General features: G+C 35.2%; 3 protein-coding genes and 1 long non-coding RNA gene across 4 annotated transcripts; 1 reads left to right on the top strand and 3 right to left on the bottom strand.

The window, feature by feature from the left end:
• Positions 1–460: 460 nt before the first annotated feature.
• On the bottom strand, positions 461–4,952 carry LOC135833063 (esterase E4-like). Its single transcript, XM_065346672.1, has 10 exons — positions 4,594–4,952; positions 4,387–4,524; positions 4,147–4,306; positions 3,866–4,051; positions 3,201–3,418; positions 2,953–3,112; positions 2,691–2,866; positions 2,334–2,487; positions 2,051–2,168; positions 461–1,971 (listed from the first exon to the last, which is right to left on the bottom strand). Exons 1-10 carry the CDS (start codon positions 4,732–4,734, stop codon positions 1,812–1,814), a joined length of 1,611 nt encoding a protein of 536 aa, XP_065202744.1. The 5' UTR covers positions 4,735–4,952; the 3' UTR covers positions 461–1,811.
• A 1,752-nt stretch (positions 4,953–6,704) lies between these two features.
• Positions 6,705–9,853, bottom strand: LOC135833064 (esterase E4-like). The gene is made up of 10 exons (XM_065346674.1): positions 9,591–9,853; positions 9,388–9,525; positions 9,140–9,299; positions 8,856–9,041; positions 8,532–8,749; positions 8,286–8,445; positions 8,020–8,195; positions 7,617–7,770; positions 7,096–7,210; positions 6,705–7,012 (listed from the first exon to the last, which is right to left on the bottom strand). Exons 1-10 carry the CDS (start codon positions 9,729–9,731, stop codon positions 6,853–6,855), a joined length of 1,608 nt encoding a protein of 535 aa, XP_065202746.1. The 5' UTR covers positions 9,732–9,853; the 3' UTR covers positions 6,705–6,852.
• A 320-nt stretch (positions 9,854–10,173) lies between these two features.
• LOC135833056 (esterase E4-like) lies at positions 10,174–14,150 on the bottom strand. Its single transcript, XM_065346665.1, has 10 exons — positions 13,902–14,150; positions 13,699–13,836; positions 13,447–13,606; positions 13,170–13,355; positions 11,984–12,201; positions 11,749–11,908; positions 11,450–11,625; positions 11,225–11,378; positions 10,635–10,752; positions 10,174–10,554 (listed from the first exon to the last, which is right to left on the bottom strand). Exons 1-10 carry the CDS (start codon positions 14,040–14,042, stop codon positions 10,365–10,367), a joined length of 1,641 nt encoding a protein of 546 aa, XP_065202737.1. The 5' UTR covers positions 14,043–14,150; the 3' UTR covers positions 10,174–10,364.
• LOC135833058 (uncharacterized) lies at positions 10,522–13,084 on the top strand. Its single transcript, XR_010556404.1, has 2 exons — positions 10,522–10,666; positions 12,083–13,084. It is a non-coding gene; the product is annotated as an uncharacterized LOC135833058 (long non-coding RNA).
• Positions 14,151–14,649: the final 499 nt, after the last annotated feature.

The following is a 14,649-nucleotide window of genomic DNA, read 5'->3' as shown; positions in this document are numbered from 1 at the left end:
TGTCATTCAAGATTGAATAGGCAGTGTGTTTTTTTTTAAGGGATGTAGTTGGAACACGCTTCAAACAAATGACACTAGCGAGCCTGTTTGTTTTAAAATACATATTTTTCTAAATGCCTAATTTTTTAAAACCGGTTACCGGGGAAATACATTTATGTATGTACAAAAATACTCCAAAACTTTACGTTTGAGAATCCGTAATTTCTGCTAAATACTTGAATCGGTCAGTACGGAAAGGTAACAAGTCACATTTTTGAAAAAAAATTTTTTGCGGAAATGGGGGTTTCAAAGTACCTACGGCGGATCGACTGGTGATGTCAGATTTCCGCAAAACTGCCGGGAAAGTGGTATTTGGGCGCAGAAAAAGGGCGGATCCGCATTTATGACTTTTTTGTAAAATGTTTTAAATTCCTTGAAAAATAACTAACATTTTTGAGAAGACCATTTTTTGAAATTTAAGTTAATCTCTGAACTGAAAAATGATGAAAAAATTAACAACTTCGGCAAAAAGTCTTAGAACTCAAGGGGTTTTTGGTCAATTTAAACGAGATAGCAGTCTAAATGATGTACTTAGATGTAGAATCAAGCCCCATTCGTGCCCGAGAAATTTCAAAAGAAATTTTGTCGATTGAGTGCAGAAAGGGTCTAAGTCCCATTTGTTTAGGCAGCAACAGCACCGGCGCACGTGAATATTTTTTTTTGGAAACTGCGCTAAAAGTTGTGTCTTGGGGTCATCTTTCAATGACCTTAAGCATGTTTACTAAAATTTTTTGATTTTTGAATGAATCAGTTTTTTGTTATTCCTGAAAAACGCAAAAATGGACTTATCCCCTTTCCGTACTGACCGATTCACTTATATTTCAAGTTTTAGAATTTTCAATAAGGCCTTACTTCTTGTTTCATCGTTCTGTTTCTGTTTCATGATGAAAATTTGTTGCTCTTTATGTATGAACTATTGTCAGACAATCATGTAAACATTGCTCATTGGAAATTTTTTTGAACACTTTTTATTGTTTATTTTAGTAGGTACCTAATGATATCTACTCGTCCTTAGTCATCATTTCAACAAAAAAATCTATATTTTTCATTTTTTTGGTTTTTACGATTTTACGACCCTCCTGTGCTAAATTTCAAGGTGATTTATTACTAATCGTTTTCAAATATTGATTGTACATATTTTGAATCAATACCTACTTCAACTTGTTTTCAGCCGAAAATGGCTTTCATGAGCTAAATTATTTTTTAAAAAGTAGACCGTGGTTTGATAAGATATGTGTTTACCTATGTACAAGGAAAAATATACCTACCTATATTAAACCTATATGTAAATATTTACCTCGCTCTTACCCGTATGGTTGCAATTTAGAATTGCGTTGAACAAATTGTATGTACATTATTCTGTTCAAAAATTCATTTAGGTACTTACTTATTTTTTCAAAAAAAGATTAATTTTTATCATATTTTTTTTTAATGAATCTCAATTGATCAAAATAAAATTACGAATTCACAAACTAGGTACGAATTACAGCCAGATTTTTTTTTGAAGAGGAGTGTGGGGCAAGCTTGAACTTACTCTGGCCCCATTTTAAGTTTCGGTGATGGTGCAATTGCGTGGGGTTCTCCCAACGAAAAATGTAGTAGGTTTTCAATCGAGGAAACGGTGATTTCTTAATGATTTGAAACTTGAAGAATTTATTCACGATGACATGGAAAATAATTCCCATTTTGAATAGTTTCGCCGGACGAAGAGATTTTTATGAACTAATTCGACATCGCTGTGACTATCGGTTTTCAGAAGCTCCTGAATCGTCTTATTTTCCGAATTCCTTCTTGATTTTATCCCAAAACTCCAATTTTTCTTCATGCAAACGACTGTCGATCATTTCTATTTTATTATTTATGTTCAAATAACAATGCGAATCCGGTTTTGTAGGCCTCCAATGAACCGGCAATTCTTCAAAATTAGGATCGCTATGAAAAAAACGGTCACCGATGTATTCGTAAACTCGTCAATCTGATATTATTGAAATTTATTGATAAAACTATTTACCCATTTCTGGCGAACGTTGTTAAAATTTTAGTGAACGTATCTACCATTTCTTTGGTTCTACCACTCGAGGGTTCGCTCAAACAATTCCAGTAGCAGCCATCGTCGCCATGAAAAGTACCTTTCAAGGAAGAAATCAGGTTAATTAGGCAAGCATACGAGTTATTATGGTGGATTTCTTAACGTTGAGAAATTTTTCACGTTTGTAGGTAGAGGTACCTACCTACTCCATTAATGAAAATATAAAGTAAGTACTTGATTTTAGTTTCTAGGCATGAATACCTACCTGGTAATCGTTCGTCGAATAAATTCATTAAACCGTTTTTTATGGTCAAGATTTCGCCTTCGAATTGAAATTTATAAGCATAAACAGGCGCCTCGGGGCTAACCACGTTAATCAAAGTATCGTAAACGTCCGATATCATGGCACCAGTTTGAACCTAGAAATAAATCGGAAATGGATATTGAGGTAATTTTTAGACGTAAAAAGGGCGCCAGATTGAATTGAGATCATGAGATGCATTTCTGATCTTTATAGGTAATGATTTAGACCAGTAGTAAATTGTTATTCGAGTGCTCAACCAATCGAGCATTCAGGTAAATTAAAATCTATCAATTGTGTGTATTCGATTACTATACGTACATCAATCATTTTTAATAATGACGCTTGTTTGATCGTTTTTCCATCAAAATAAAAAGATTCGATTTTTTTGTGTATCTTTTCTAAGTCATCATCAGTCAAATCACGTCCCCAACCCCAAGCGTTTTGACGAATTGTCGTTTTGAAATTTTTTTTTGTGCTTTCTATGACAGGTCCCTCTGTGGAATGAATTAATTGAAAAGTAGGTACATAGATATAAAATTCAATAAAATCGCTTATTTACCTACCTACTTTAATCACTTACTAGCAAACCCTAGCGCAGCTTCCCTCTCACCGTACCCTATCAGAATTGGAATTCGGTGCGTGGAAGGGATCAAGTTTCTCGGAAATTCAGGCAGTACTGCGTTTTCTCCTTGGTCGACGGTTGGTAGAAACATTCCGCTTGGAAGTATTTGGCCAACATCCTGGAAAGAGGTTGGTGCATAATAATGAATTTTGACATCGTAGATGAATAAATCAGCGTGCTATCAATACATGTGCCATGTGCCTTACCTGGCGAAATTCGTTTACCAGAAACCGTCTTTGTACAGTAATTAATTGCACTGGATTCATTTTCTTGTAGAATGATAATAATTTTTTCTTATCTTCCGGATTTCCTTGGTAGCCTACAGAGCATGCTAGCTTGAAAGCGACATCTTCATTTGTACTTTGAAAGGGTGCAGTTGGATCGAATATATTTCCTGCCATGATGCCAACCTTGTGAAAAAGTCCTAAATTGATATTTAAGTGTTTTCAGTACCGTAGAACAATTTTGTTATTATTTAGGATTGGTTGATTATGCAGCATTTTGTTATTTGAAGGTTTCGGGGAAGAAAATATCATTTTTTAATTGTACTGTGCTGGAATTTAGAGGTAGATATGGCTAAGGTTTTCATAATATACTGGGCAGGGAAGACGCACTATGCCATCGAAATTTCAACTGTCTCAACTGTCGTTTTTGATTTCTATGTAGGTAAGTGTGAAGTGGAAATTTTGAAACTTATGAAATCCAAAAATTGCTATTTTTGATGAGCTTACAAAAAAATAATGATAATAATGATTGCAACTCTGAGATCTAAAATATTTCGAAAGCAGATAAGTTGAAAATCTTTGGATCCATATTACGTATGCTCTTTTTTCACAAAACTTTGAAGCTAAAGTGACAAACCAGTACTTGCCTTTTGCTACTTCTGATAACATCAGAACATGAATGGTTGTCGCACCACTGCTACTTCCCATTAAAGTAATGTTGTGTGGATCTCCTCCAAAAGAGCTAATATTTTCTTTCATCCATTTCAGCGACAGTATTATATCTTTAATACTTTGATTTCCAGAACATTCTTTTATTCCTAAATTCAGGAAACCTAAGATTCATAAACATAGTGTTACCTTTTTTTCCCAGTTTTGACAAAAGGTGGATTGTTATCCATCTTATTGGCTTTAAATTTTCATTATTCACCTAAAATATGCAATCGATGAGCAATACCAACATATACAATGTCACGATGCATAAAATAGTTGGTAGTTCCAAATTCATCTTCGTTAGGTGAACCGTGAAGGTATCCCCCAGGATGAATAATAGCGATTACAGGTCTCAAATGGGTGGATTTTGTTGGCAACTAATCATGAAATATTTATATAATGAGAATATTGCTCGTGCATTGTGGATTTTAATTACTATATTGGCTGGCGTTATCACTTCAGGGGTGTGTATGTTATTGAATAAGCAATCTTCTGTTCCAGCAAATCGGCATAGTTTAAGTGAAAACTGTGCACAGCCTGGTTTTTCAACTGTAGCATCGTAAATGTCTTTCCAAGGTTTCGCTTTCACGGGATCCTGTATCAAAAATCTTATCAAAATTGGGTACCTAGGTATAAATTCTGACGAATAACGATTCATGATTACTTTGAATCGCAATGAACCGATAGGTGGCTGCCCATATGGTACTCCAAAAAACGAATAATATACCGCTCCTGAGTATTCGGAAGTCCTTTTGATACCGCGAACTTTTCCTTCCTTTACAGAAACCACTACTCGATCTGTCATTTTCACTGATTGTAGAATAATTTACGTAAAATTTTGGTTGAAAAATGAAATGGGTTGGTATTTCTAGATTTCTAGAGTTACTTTTTTGAGTGGGTCATTTTTTGGAAACATTTTACGGTCTGCTTTATCATCGTTTCTTGTTAGGTAATTTATCATTCAGGTTTTACGTTAACATATTGGGAAAATATTTAAAACTAGTTAGTTATTGGTTGCGGAGTAATAAAATATTTCTCAGAAGCATGATTTTTTTATTGATACTGTTTTTCCAAGCCGACGTTCTTGTGTACCTAGTATTTATGATATTCTCAATGCTAAATTTCGGATTGCTTGGAATCGATAAGATGTTGTTAAATTCTGTGAATATATTATTAGTTGTATGTGGTACTCGCTACTCACTGTCAAATCATGTCTTGTCTAGCCCAAAATGTGTTTTTTTGAATATTTTTTCATAGCGTGTTGATGAGAAATGTAACAAAATCATTTTACATCTCAGAAAATTTCCCTTCAAATAAGATAAGTCGAACTACATTTTCGAATATTTTTCCTTAATATCAGTATAATGTGATGTGTAGCGCACGCGTAGACAGATTCATTGACAACTGACAGAGAAAAAGAGACAGAGCGCCGAGCTAAAAAAAAAAAACAGGTTGCAGGCATTGGGCTCATGTTGATTTGCGACTTAGTCTGCATCATATTTGGTCCAACCTTGTAAAGATGAGGTTAGGAAAGAAATGGTAATGGGATTTTATAATAAATTATGCCTTAGGGGAGTTCCAATAAGTTTTCCTTAGGGAAGTAATACTTATTCAGACTTGTCTAGCTCAGAGAAGAGGCTGTTAATCTTTCTTAATACAAATTTAACACTAATTCTGAATCTACCTATGAAATGAAACACAGTAGACAAATCATTTTACTCCTGTATTCAATGTAATTGAATAAAATGACTTAGCATAATCATAGCATAATCATACCAAATAATGTTAAAACATTATTCTGTGTTGACATGGAAAACTGTCAACAGCAACAGCATAATCTGCCAAGATTATGCGGATTGTGCAGAACTATCTCAGGAATAAACCTGGCTTGTAATAATTATTAGGCTAATGGTATTAATTATAAAGGTGCGGTGCAATTACAACTATTTATAATTAACAAGGTGGTGAAGGAAACTGGGTAAGATTTAGGATACATCTCTTACCTCAACACTGTACACGTTCCCTCGTCGTCGGGGTGCTACTAATACTTACTAAGCACGTTGGAGGGTATTGGTTAAAGGTACTTGTTCAATTGGGTCGAACCCCTAAGATCTGGATCGAATAGGGGTTCTTCCAAAACACCATTAATTAATCGACATAACGTAATCAATGTTAATATAAAACAAATTCACCACGCGATGGGTAACATTATAAAATAGGGAGACTGGAACTGGGCCACTCCAGCCTTGCGTAGTTTAACTCCGTGACATTAGAACAGGCGAGCTCGAGGTACCTGAACCAAGTACTGGTCAGAGGTTTTCGAACAGAGCTTGGAACCTCGGATAGAGAATATATTGGTACACGTAACCTTCAGTCCCCACTATCAAATAAGTTCAATAATCTTTGCTGCGAGAACTTTACAATATAAACCACCTATAGCGGTTGGGCCATATCTCACCCTTACAACCTGACTGATAGATTAAAATTATACTTACCTACTATCAATTACAAATTTTCAAATTAGGTACGAATTATAGTCAAGTTTTTTTTTTTTTGTTTTTTTTTGAAGAAAAGCATGAGGCGAGATTAAATTTACTCTGGCCTCATTTTAAGCCTCGATGATGATGCCCTTGTGTGGAGTACGCCTCACGAAGAAGGAAGAACGTAGTAGTTTTTCAATTGCGGAAACTGTGGTTTATTGTTAACTTTTCGTAACGGCAATTTCCAAATTTAGAATTATGTAGTGCTTTGAGATGAGAGGGTGGGAACAACAAATTATTTGAAACTTGGAGGATTTATTCACGGTGTCTGTGACATGGACAATAATAATTCCCATTTTTAAATAGTTTTTCTAGACGAAGTGATTTTATGACCTAATTTAACATCGCTGTTACTAGCTGGTTTCGGGAGCTCCGGAATCGACTTATTTTCCGAATTCCTTCTTGATTTTGTCCCAAAATACCAATTTTTCTTCATGCAAACGACTGTCGATCATTTCTATTTTATTATCTATGTTCAAATAACAAGGCGAATCTGGTTTTGTAGGCCTCCAATGAACATGCAATTCTTCAAAATTGGGATCGCTGTGGAAAAAGCAGTCACCGATGAAGTAGAAAAATCAGCAATCTGATATTATCGAAATTTACTTATTGGTAAAATTATTTACCCATTTCTGGCGAACGTTGTTACAATTTTGGTGAACGTATCTACTATTTCTTTGGTTCTACCACTTGGATCGCTCATACAATTCCAGTAGAAGCAGTCGTCGCCATGAAAAGTACCTTTCAAGGGAGATATCAGTTTTATTAGACAAACATGTGCTTAAAGTTGGGAAATTTTTTAAGAGGAGCAAAGGTGAAATTTTTTGCGTTTTTAGGTACTCCTTTAATGAAAATACATATAAAGTAATTGATTTTAATTTCATATGATCAGAAAATGAGTAGTTTCCTGGACAACGTGTCCTGGTTGGAAAATACGTCTTTAACGCATCTAACAAATGCGGAAAGCAGTTACTTTCCTCGCTTTTTTACAAATTGTAAATTGACAATTTTTTTTTTAAATTTCAGCATTTTTATTTTCCTCTCATATGAAATTAAAATAGTATAGGTATGCGACAGGATCGCATTACTTTCCAATCCTGTCACGAAATGTACTATTAATCTCCATTCTTGAATAATGAATACCTACCTGGTAATCGTTCATCGTAGAAATTCATTAAGCCGTTTTTTATTGTTAAAATTTCGCCTTCAAATTGAAATTCATAAACATAAACGGGGGCATCGGGGCTAACCACATTAATCAAACCATCATAAACGTCCGACATCACGGCACCAGTTTGAACCTGAAAATGAAACAGAAATGGAGCGTGTGCTATTTTTGGTGCCAGATTGAATTGAGATGCATTTCAGATACTTATAGGTAACAATTTCGAACTACATAATTATGTACATGATAATATAGTGAAATGTTATTCGAATGCTCAACCAATCGAGCATTTTAATTACTTATTAAAACAAATAAAAATTTTCTACGTCTGTTAATCAATCTATTAACTCTGTGTGTATTTGATAAATGGTTACTAGGTACCTACATCAATCATTTTTAATAATGATGCTTGTTTTATCGACTTTCCGTCAAAATAAAAAGATTCGATTTGTTCGTTTATCTTTTCTATGTCATCATCAGTCAAGTCACGTCCCCAGCCCCAAGCGTTTTGACGAATCGCAGTTTTGAAATTTTTTTTGGTGCTTTCTCCTACCGTTCCTTCTGTGGAATGAACGAATGAATGAATGAATGATTTGAAAAGTAGATATAAAATTCAACGAAATCGCTTATTTAGCTATTTTAATCACGTACTAGCAAACCCTAGCGCTGATTCTCTCTCACAGTACCCTATCAGAATTGGAATTCGATGCGTGGAAGGGATCAAGTTTCTCGGAAATTCAGGCAGTACGGCGTTTTCTCCTTGGTCAACAGATGGCAGAAATATTCCGCATGGAAGTATGGAGGCAATATCCTGGGAAGGAGTTGATGAATAGTAATGAAATTTGACTTCGAAGATGGACAAATCAGCCTGTTATCAATAAAAAATATGTACCTTACCCGTCGAAAATCTTTCACCAGAAGCTGTCTCTGTTCATTAATTAATTGTACAGGATTTGCTTTCTTGAAGAATGATAATAATTTTTTCTTATCTTCCGGGTCTCCTTTGTAGCCCATAGAGCATGCTAGCTTGACAGCGACATCTTCATTTGTATTTTGAAACAGTGCCGTTGGATCGAACGCATTTCCTGCCATGATAACAGCCTTGTGGAAAAGTCCTAAATTGATATTGAAGTGTTTTCAGTTCCGTAAAACATTTTGTTATGGAGGAAAGCACAAAAGATGCATTTTTTTCAATCGTTTGCGCAACAAACCGGTACTTGCCTTTTGCTAGTGGTGATAACATCAGCATATGAATGGTTGCCCCACCACTGCTACTTCCCATCATAGTAATGTTGTCTGGGTCTCCTCCAAAAGAGCTAATATTTTCTTTCAGCCATCTCAGCGACAATATTATATCTTTAAGACTTTGATTTCCAGAACATTCTTTTATTCCTAAATTCAGGAAACCTAAGATTCATAAACATAATTTTACAGTTTGTTTCCATGTTGCAACAAAAAGTAGCGGTACGTTGTTATCATGTTGGCCTTGAATTTTATTTATTTACCTAAAATATGCAATCGATGTGCAATACTAACGTATAAAATGTCACGATGCATGAAATAGGAAGTAGTTCCAAATTCATCTTCGTTGGGAGAACCGTGAAGGTATCCTCCAGGATGAACAGCAACGATTACAGGTTTCAAAGGGGTGGATTTTGTTGGCAACTGAATATGAAAATTGAAATACATACATATAGTGAGAACATTGCTAGTGCATTGTGAGTTAAATTACTCTATTGGATGGCGTTATCACTTCAGGGGTGTGTATGTTATTGAATAAACAGTCTTCCGTTCCAGCATATCGACATAGTTTTACTGAAAACTGTACACAACCTGGTTTTTCAACTGTAGCATCGTAAATGTTTTTCCAGGGGTTCGCTTTCACAGGATCCTGTATCGAAATTCTTATTAAAATCGAGAAGGCATAAATTCTGATGAATAACAATTTATGATTACTTTGAATCGCAATGAACCTGTAGGTGGGTGTCCGTAGGGAACTCCAAAAAACGAATAATATACAGCTCCTGAGTATTCGGAAGTCCTTCTGATGCCGCGAATTTTTCCTTCCTTTACAGAAACCAATACTCGATCTGTCATTTTCACTGGTTGTTGGATAATTCACGAAAAATTTTGGTTGAAATGGGTACCTATTTCTAGGTTTCTAGGTTTCTAGAGTTAGGTACTTTCTGAGTCAGTCATTTTTAAAACCATTTCACCGACTGCTTTATCATTGTTTTTTGTAAAATTATCATTCGAGTGCTACGTTAACTTGTTGGAAAATTTTTACGAGTAAAACCTTGTTATTGGTTACAGAGCGATAAAATATTTCGCTGAAGCGTGATTTTTTATTTATAGGTTCCTACTGTTTTTCCAAGTCGACGTTCTTGTGTGCCTATTTTACATATGATTTTCTCAATGCTAAATTTCAGATTGATTGAATTCGATACCTAGATATATATTTTTCGAATTCTGTGAGTATATTTAAGTTGTAGCCTACATAGGTGGTACTCACTGAAAAATCATGTCACTCTTTTCCAGAACCAAAGTTTGAAATGAAGATTGGGCAAAGTAAGTTGATGGGTTGCTTAAAATTGAACTGTGGGCAATAATTCAGTCTCATTGTCGAACGTTGAAGATAACGAAAAAAATACTGAAAACTTGATGATTTAGGATTATTTATTATAGTTGAACTGGTGAGCGATCTTATGTTATTTGATTCTTGAATAAAGATTAAACACTTTTCGAAACTTTTGCATCGTCTGAGTTTCCGAATTCTTTCTTGATTTTGTCCCAAAATACCAGTTTTTCATCATGCAAACGACTATCGATCATCTGTATTTGATTATTTATATTCAAATAACAAGGCGAATCTGGTTTTGTAGGTCTCCAATGAACTTGTAGTTCTTCAAAATTAGGATCACTGTGGAAAAAGCAGCCACCAAATTGTTGAAAAAACCATCGATGAAATATTGTTGAAGTTACAAGTTGTACTTCACTTACCCATTTCTAGCAAACGTCGTGATGATTTTCGTGTACGTATCCACCATTTCTTTACTTCTACTACTTAAAGGATCACTCATACGACTCCAGTAGCAGGCGTCGTCACCATGGAAAGTGCCTTTTAAGGATGAAATTTTTCATTGGATAAACATACAAGTACGCGGGTATTAGTTATACATAGAAAAGGTACATATAAAGAAAAAATTCTGCAGAGGATTTATACGTGTTAAAGTTGAATTGAGTATAATTTAAGACGTATTTTTCGAAAACTGAAATTTTAGAAAAGTCAATATAGGCTCCAAAATTTTCTGGAGGCTCCAGAACTGCTTAAAAAGCTTCAAACCGGTTTTCAATCGATGGGGGAGGGGAGTGAGACTTGAAAATAGAGTTCATTAATTTTAGTTTTCGGGGTCAATTTGGCGGATTTTTGATTTTTCTGCATTTTTGGTTCAACTCAAATTTGATTTTGAGAGATTCATCAAAAATCGAAAAATTACATTGAAATTTTTATTGGTCATGTATTTTTGTCTCTTCTTTTGATTTAGCATAGTCCAATCAAAGTAATTAGGCAGCCATATTTCAGTACCTACCTGGTAGACGCTCGTCGTACAAATTTATGAAACTGTTTTTTACTGTCCTAATATCGCCTTCGAATTGAAATTTGTAAGCATAAACGGATGCCTCTGGGCTAACGACGTTGATTAAAGTATCATAAACATCTGATATCATAGCACCAGTTTGAATCTGAAAATGAACCATAATTAAGCGTATGGCTGAAGAGAAATCGTCTGTTATCCTCCAAAAATCATTCATACGTCAATCATTTTTGATAATGATGCATGTTTTATTGACTTTCCCTCCAAATAAAAAGATTCCACTTGTTCGTTTATCTTTTCTATATCATCATCAGTCAAGTCGCGTCCCCATCCCCAAGCATTTTGACGAATCGTCGTTTTGAAATTTTTTTTGGTGCTTTCAAGAGATCCTCCTCCTACATAAAATGAATTAATGTCAAAAAAATTTTGAAGTGGTTTAGTTACGACAGAATTTCGAAGTTTATTATTAGTAGGTACCTACTTATTAAATTCAATTTCTTATAATACGAATCACTTACTAGCAAATCCCAAAGCTGATTCTCTTTCTCCATACCCTATCATAAATGGAATTCGTGACGTAGAAGGGATCAAGTTTCTAGGAAATTCCGGCAGTACTGCGTTTTCTCCATGGTCGATGGTTGGTATAAATAATCCGCTTGGGAGTATTGGAGCGATATCCTGAGGATGTAGGGAAATATTGTAATCCCATATTAACCTTATATAAAAATCAGTTTGGTGTGTAAGGTATTTTACCTGACGATATTCTTTTACAAGGAATTGTCTCTGCCCCGTAACTAGTTGCATCGGATTTATTTTCTTGAAGAATAATAATAACTTTTTCTTATCTTCCAGATTTCCTTTGTAGCCCAAAAAGCGTGCTAGCTGAAAAGCGACGTGCTCATTTGCATTTTCAAATGGTATGGTTGGATCGAATAAATGGGCTCCCAAGATAACTGCTTTGTGAAAAAGACCTAAAATGATTTTTAATTCTAAGTCAATTCAGCGAGTTCCTGGAGGGAGAAAATTTACTAAAAAGATAATTGATTGAGCAACGCAGTTGACCAAATCCGTATGTTTTTAGGTTACTATATGTCAAATCGCTGAACCTTTTGCACTTGTGGTCGGTGATTTTCAAAATATTTTTTTTTATGGGATTAGACCTCGATGAGAGATGACTACCTAATGGGCAACCGTAGTTCTTGAAGTTCATTTTCATGGAAAATATTTGACCTCTTGAGGTCATTGACTTATCTATCTAGCCTCTTATGGCCGTCTGTCCGCTTGTCTGGCCTCCCGAGGTTGCCTGACTATTTGCCTGGCTGGCTTTTTAAGGTCGTTAATCACTGACCTACCTGCCTAGCTTCCAGGTTGCCCGTCATCCTGTCTGGTCTCTCAAGGTCATTGATTCATCTACCTGTCCTCTGAAGGTCACTGATCTACTTGTCTAGCCTCTTATGGTCATCGTGTGCCTGTCAGGTTGTCCGGTGCTCAAAATTTTGAATAAAATAGGACTATTGTAAAGTTTGAGCGTGGTTCACTTGAAAACTGCAAATGGTACGCTTTCGAAACTTTTGCCTGTTTATGGTCCTGTAAAGGAGCTTTTTGGAGATGTGATGAAAATCAGTGTTGCCACCGTTTTGAGCACTAAAAAGTAGCTGAAAAAGTTGGCAATGATATTTCTCCATAGTGTACCCGTTCAAAAATTCTGAAAAAATGATTTTTATGCTGATTAAAATTATTAAGAAATTGGGTTGGCGTTTTTCCGTATTCTCCATTTTAAAAATTCCAAAGATTACCAGAAAAATATACATTTCTGCCCTTGAAAAGTCGAAATTGCACGAATTGACTTATTAACCACTTAAAAATACTTACCTATTTTGAAAATCACCGATCACAAGTGCAAAAAGCTCGGCGATTTGACATGAAATGGCCCACTTACCTTTGCTTACTGGTGACACCATTAGCGCGTGAATGGTTGTGGCTCCACAGCTAACTCCTATTAATGTAATGTTTTCTGGATCACCTCCAAAACAACTAATATTTTTTTTCAACCATCGAAGCGACAGTATTATATCTTTTAAACCTTGATTTCCTGAACATTCTTCTATTCCGAAATTCAAGAAACCTGAAATGCATAAAAAATGGCGAGTTTACTTTTTTTTCCGAACGTAAAAATGAGATAGTAGGTTAATGGATGATTTAAATTATTTAGGTACCAAAGATATGTAATCTATGTGCAATACCGACGTAGACAATGTCATGATGAATGAAAAAGGCAGTACTTCCGTATTCATTTTCGTTCGGTGAACCGTGAAGGTATCCTCCAGGATGAATAATGGCAATCACAGGTCTCAAGGGGGTGGATTTGGTTGGCAACTAGATAGTTTTGAGAGGAACGTGGTGAGATTGGTGAGAATGTTGCTGGTGCAGTATGATTTAATTACTCAAGTGATTGGAATACTAGTCACTTCAGGTGTGTGTATGTTATTAAATAGGCAGTCCTCCGTTCCAGTGAATTGATACAATTTTAATGAAAACTGTGCGCATCCTGGCTTTTCGACCGTAGCATCGTAAATATCTTTCCATGGTTTCACTTCCGAAGGATCCTGTATCAAATTTCCTATTAATGTAGTGGCATCGATATTGAATATTATTTCAGATGATTACCTACTTTGAATCGCAATGAACCGACAGGTGGTTGTCCATAAGGCACTCCAAAAAACGAATAATACTCAGCTCCAGAGTATTCAGAGGTTCTTTTGATCCCGCGAACTTTTCCTTCCTTTACAGAAACAATTAGCCGATTTGTCATTTTCACTAATATTGTAGAATAATTTACCTAAAATTGTGGTTGAAATGGGTGTCCCAATGTGCATGAAATAGTTTGTAGTTGGATCTTATTCTTTTCATGATGTTTGATGGTCCGCCTTATCGCATTTTTGTACAGATTTATCATAGCTACGTGCTGCGTTTACGTTGATACGTTAAACATTTTTTTATTTTCGTTTTCTTCGTGGAACTGTGGTTTTTTATCAGCTGTTATTTTTTTTTGAACTAGTGTTCTTATGTATAACTTATCTATTCATGATACTGTAAATGTCAAATAGCGCTTAGAATTCGACGAGGTCTTGCTTGAATTGGCATTAGGTTGTGTGTGATAATCATAGGGTGTCTAACAGTCATGAAAGTCATGAAAAAGTCATGAATTTTGAAAATCAGAGAAATTAAAAAACTGAAATACCTACTTGACTACAAATTTAAAAAAAACTGCCTCGCAGTTTCGAGTTATTCAATTTTTTTGGTGGGATGATGATACCTAGTTACTTACCTACTTATTACCTATTTTCCATTCTGATTATTCATGAAACATTTTTTTCGATTTTCAGGTCTCTCATTATAGAGAAGTAGGTCCCAATCGG

The sequence above is a fragment of the Planococcus citri genome, chromosome 1, assembly GCF_950023065.1.
Source record: "Planococcus citri chromosome 1, ihPlaCitr1.1, whole genome shotgun sequence".
Classification (NCBI taxonomy): domain Eukaryota; kingdom Metazoa; phylum Arthropoda; class Insecta; order Hemiptera; family Pseudococcidae; genus Planococcus; species Planococcus citri.
This window is presented reverse-complemented; position numbering and strand designations above follow the sequence as displayed.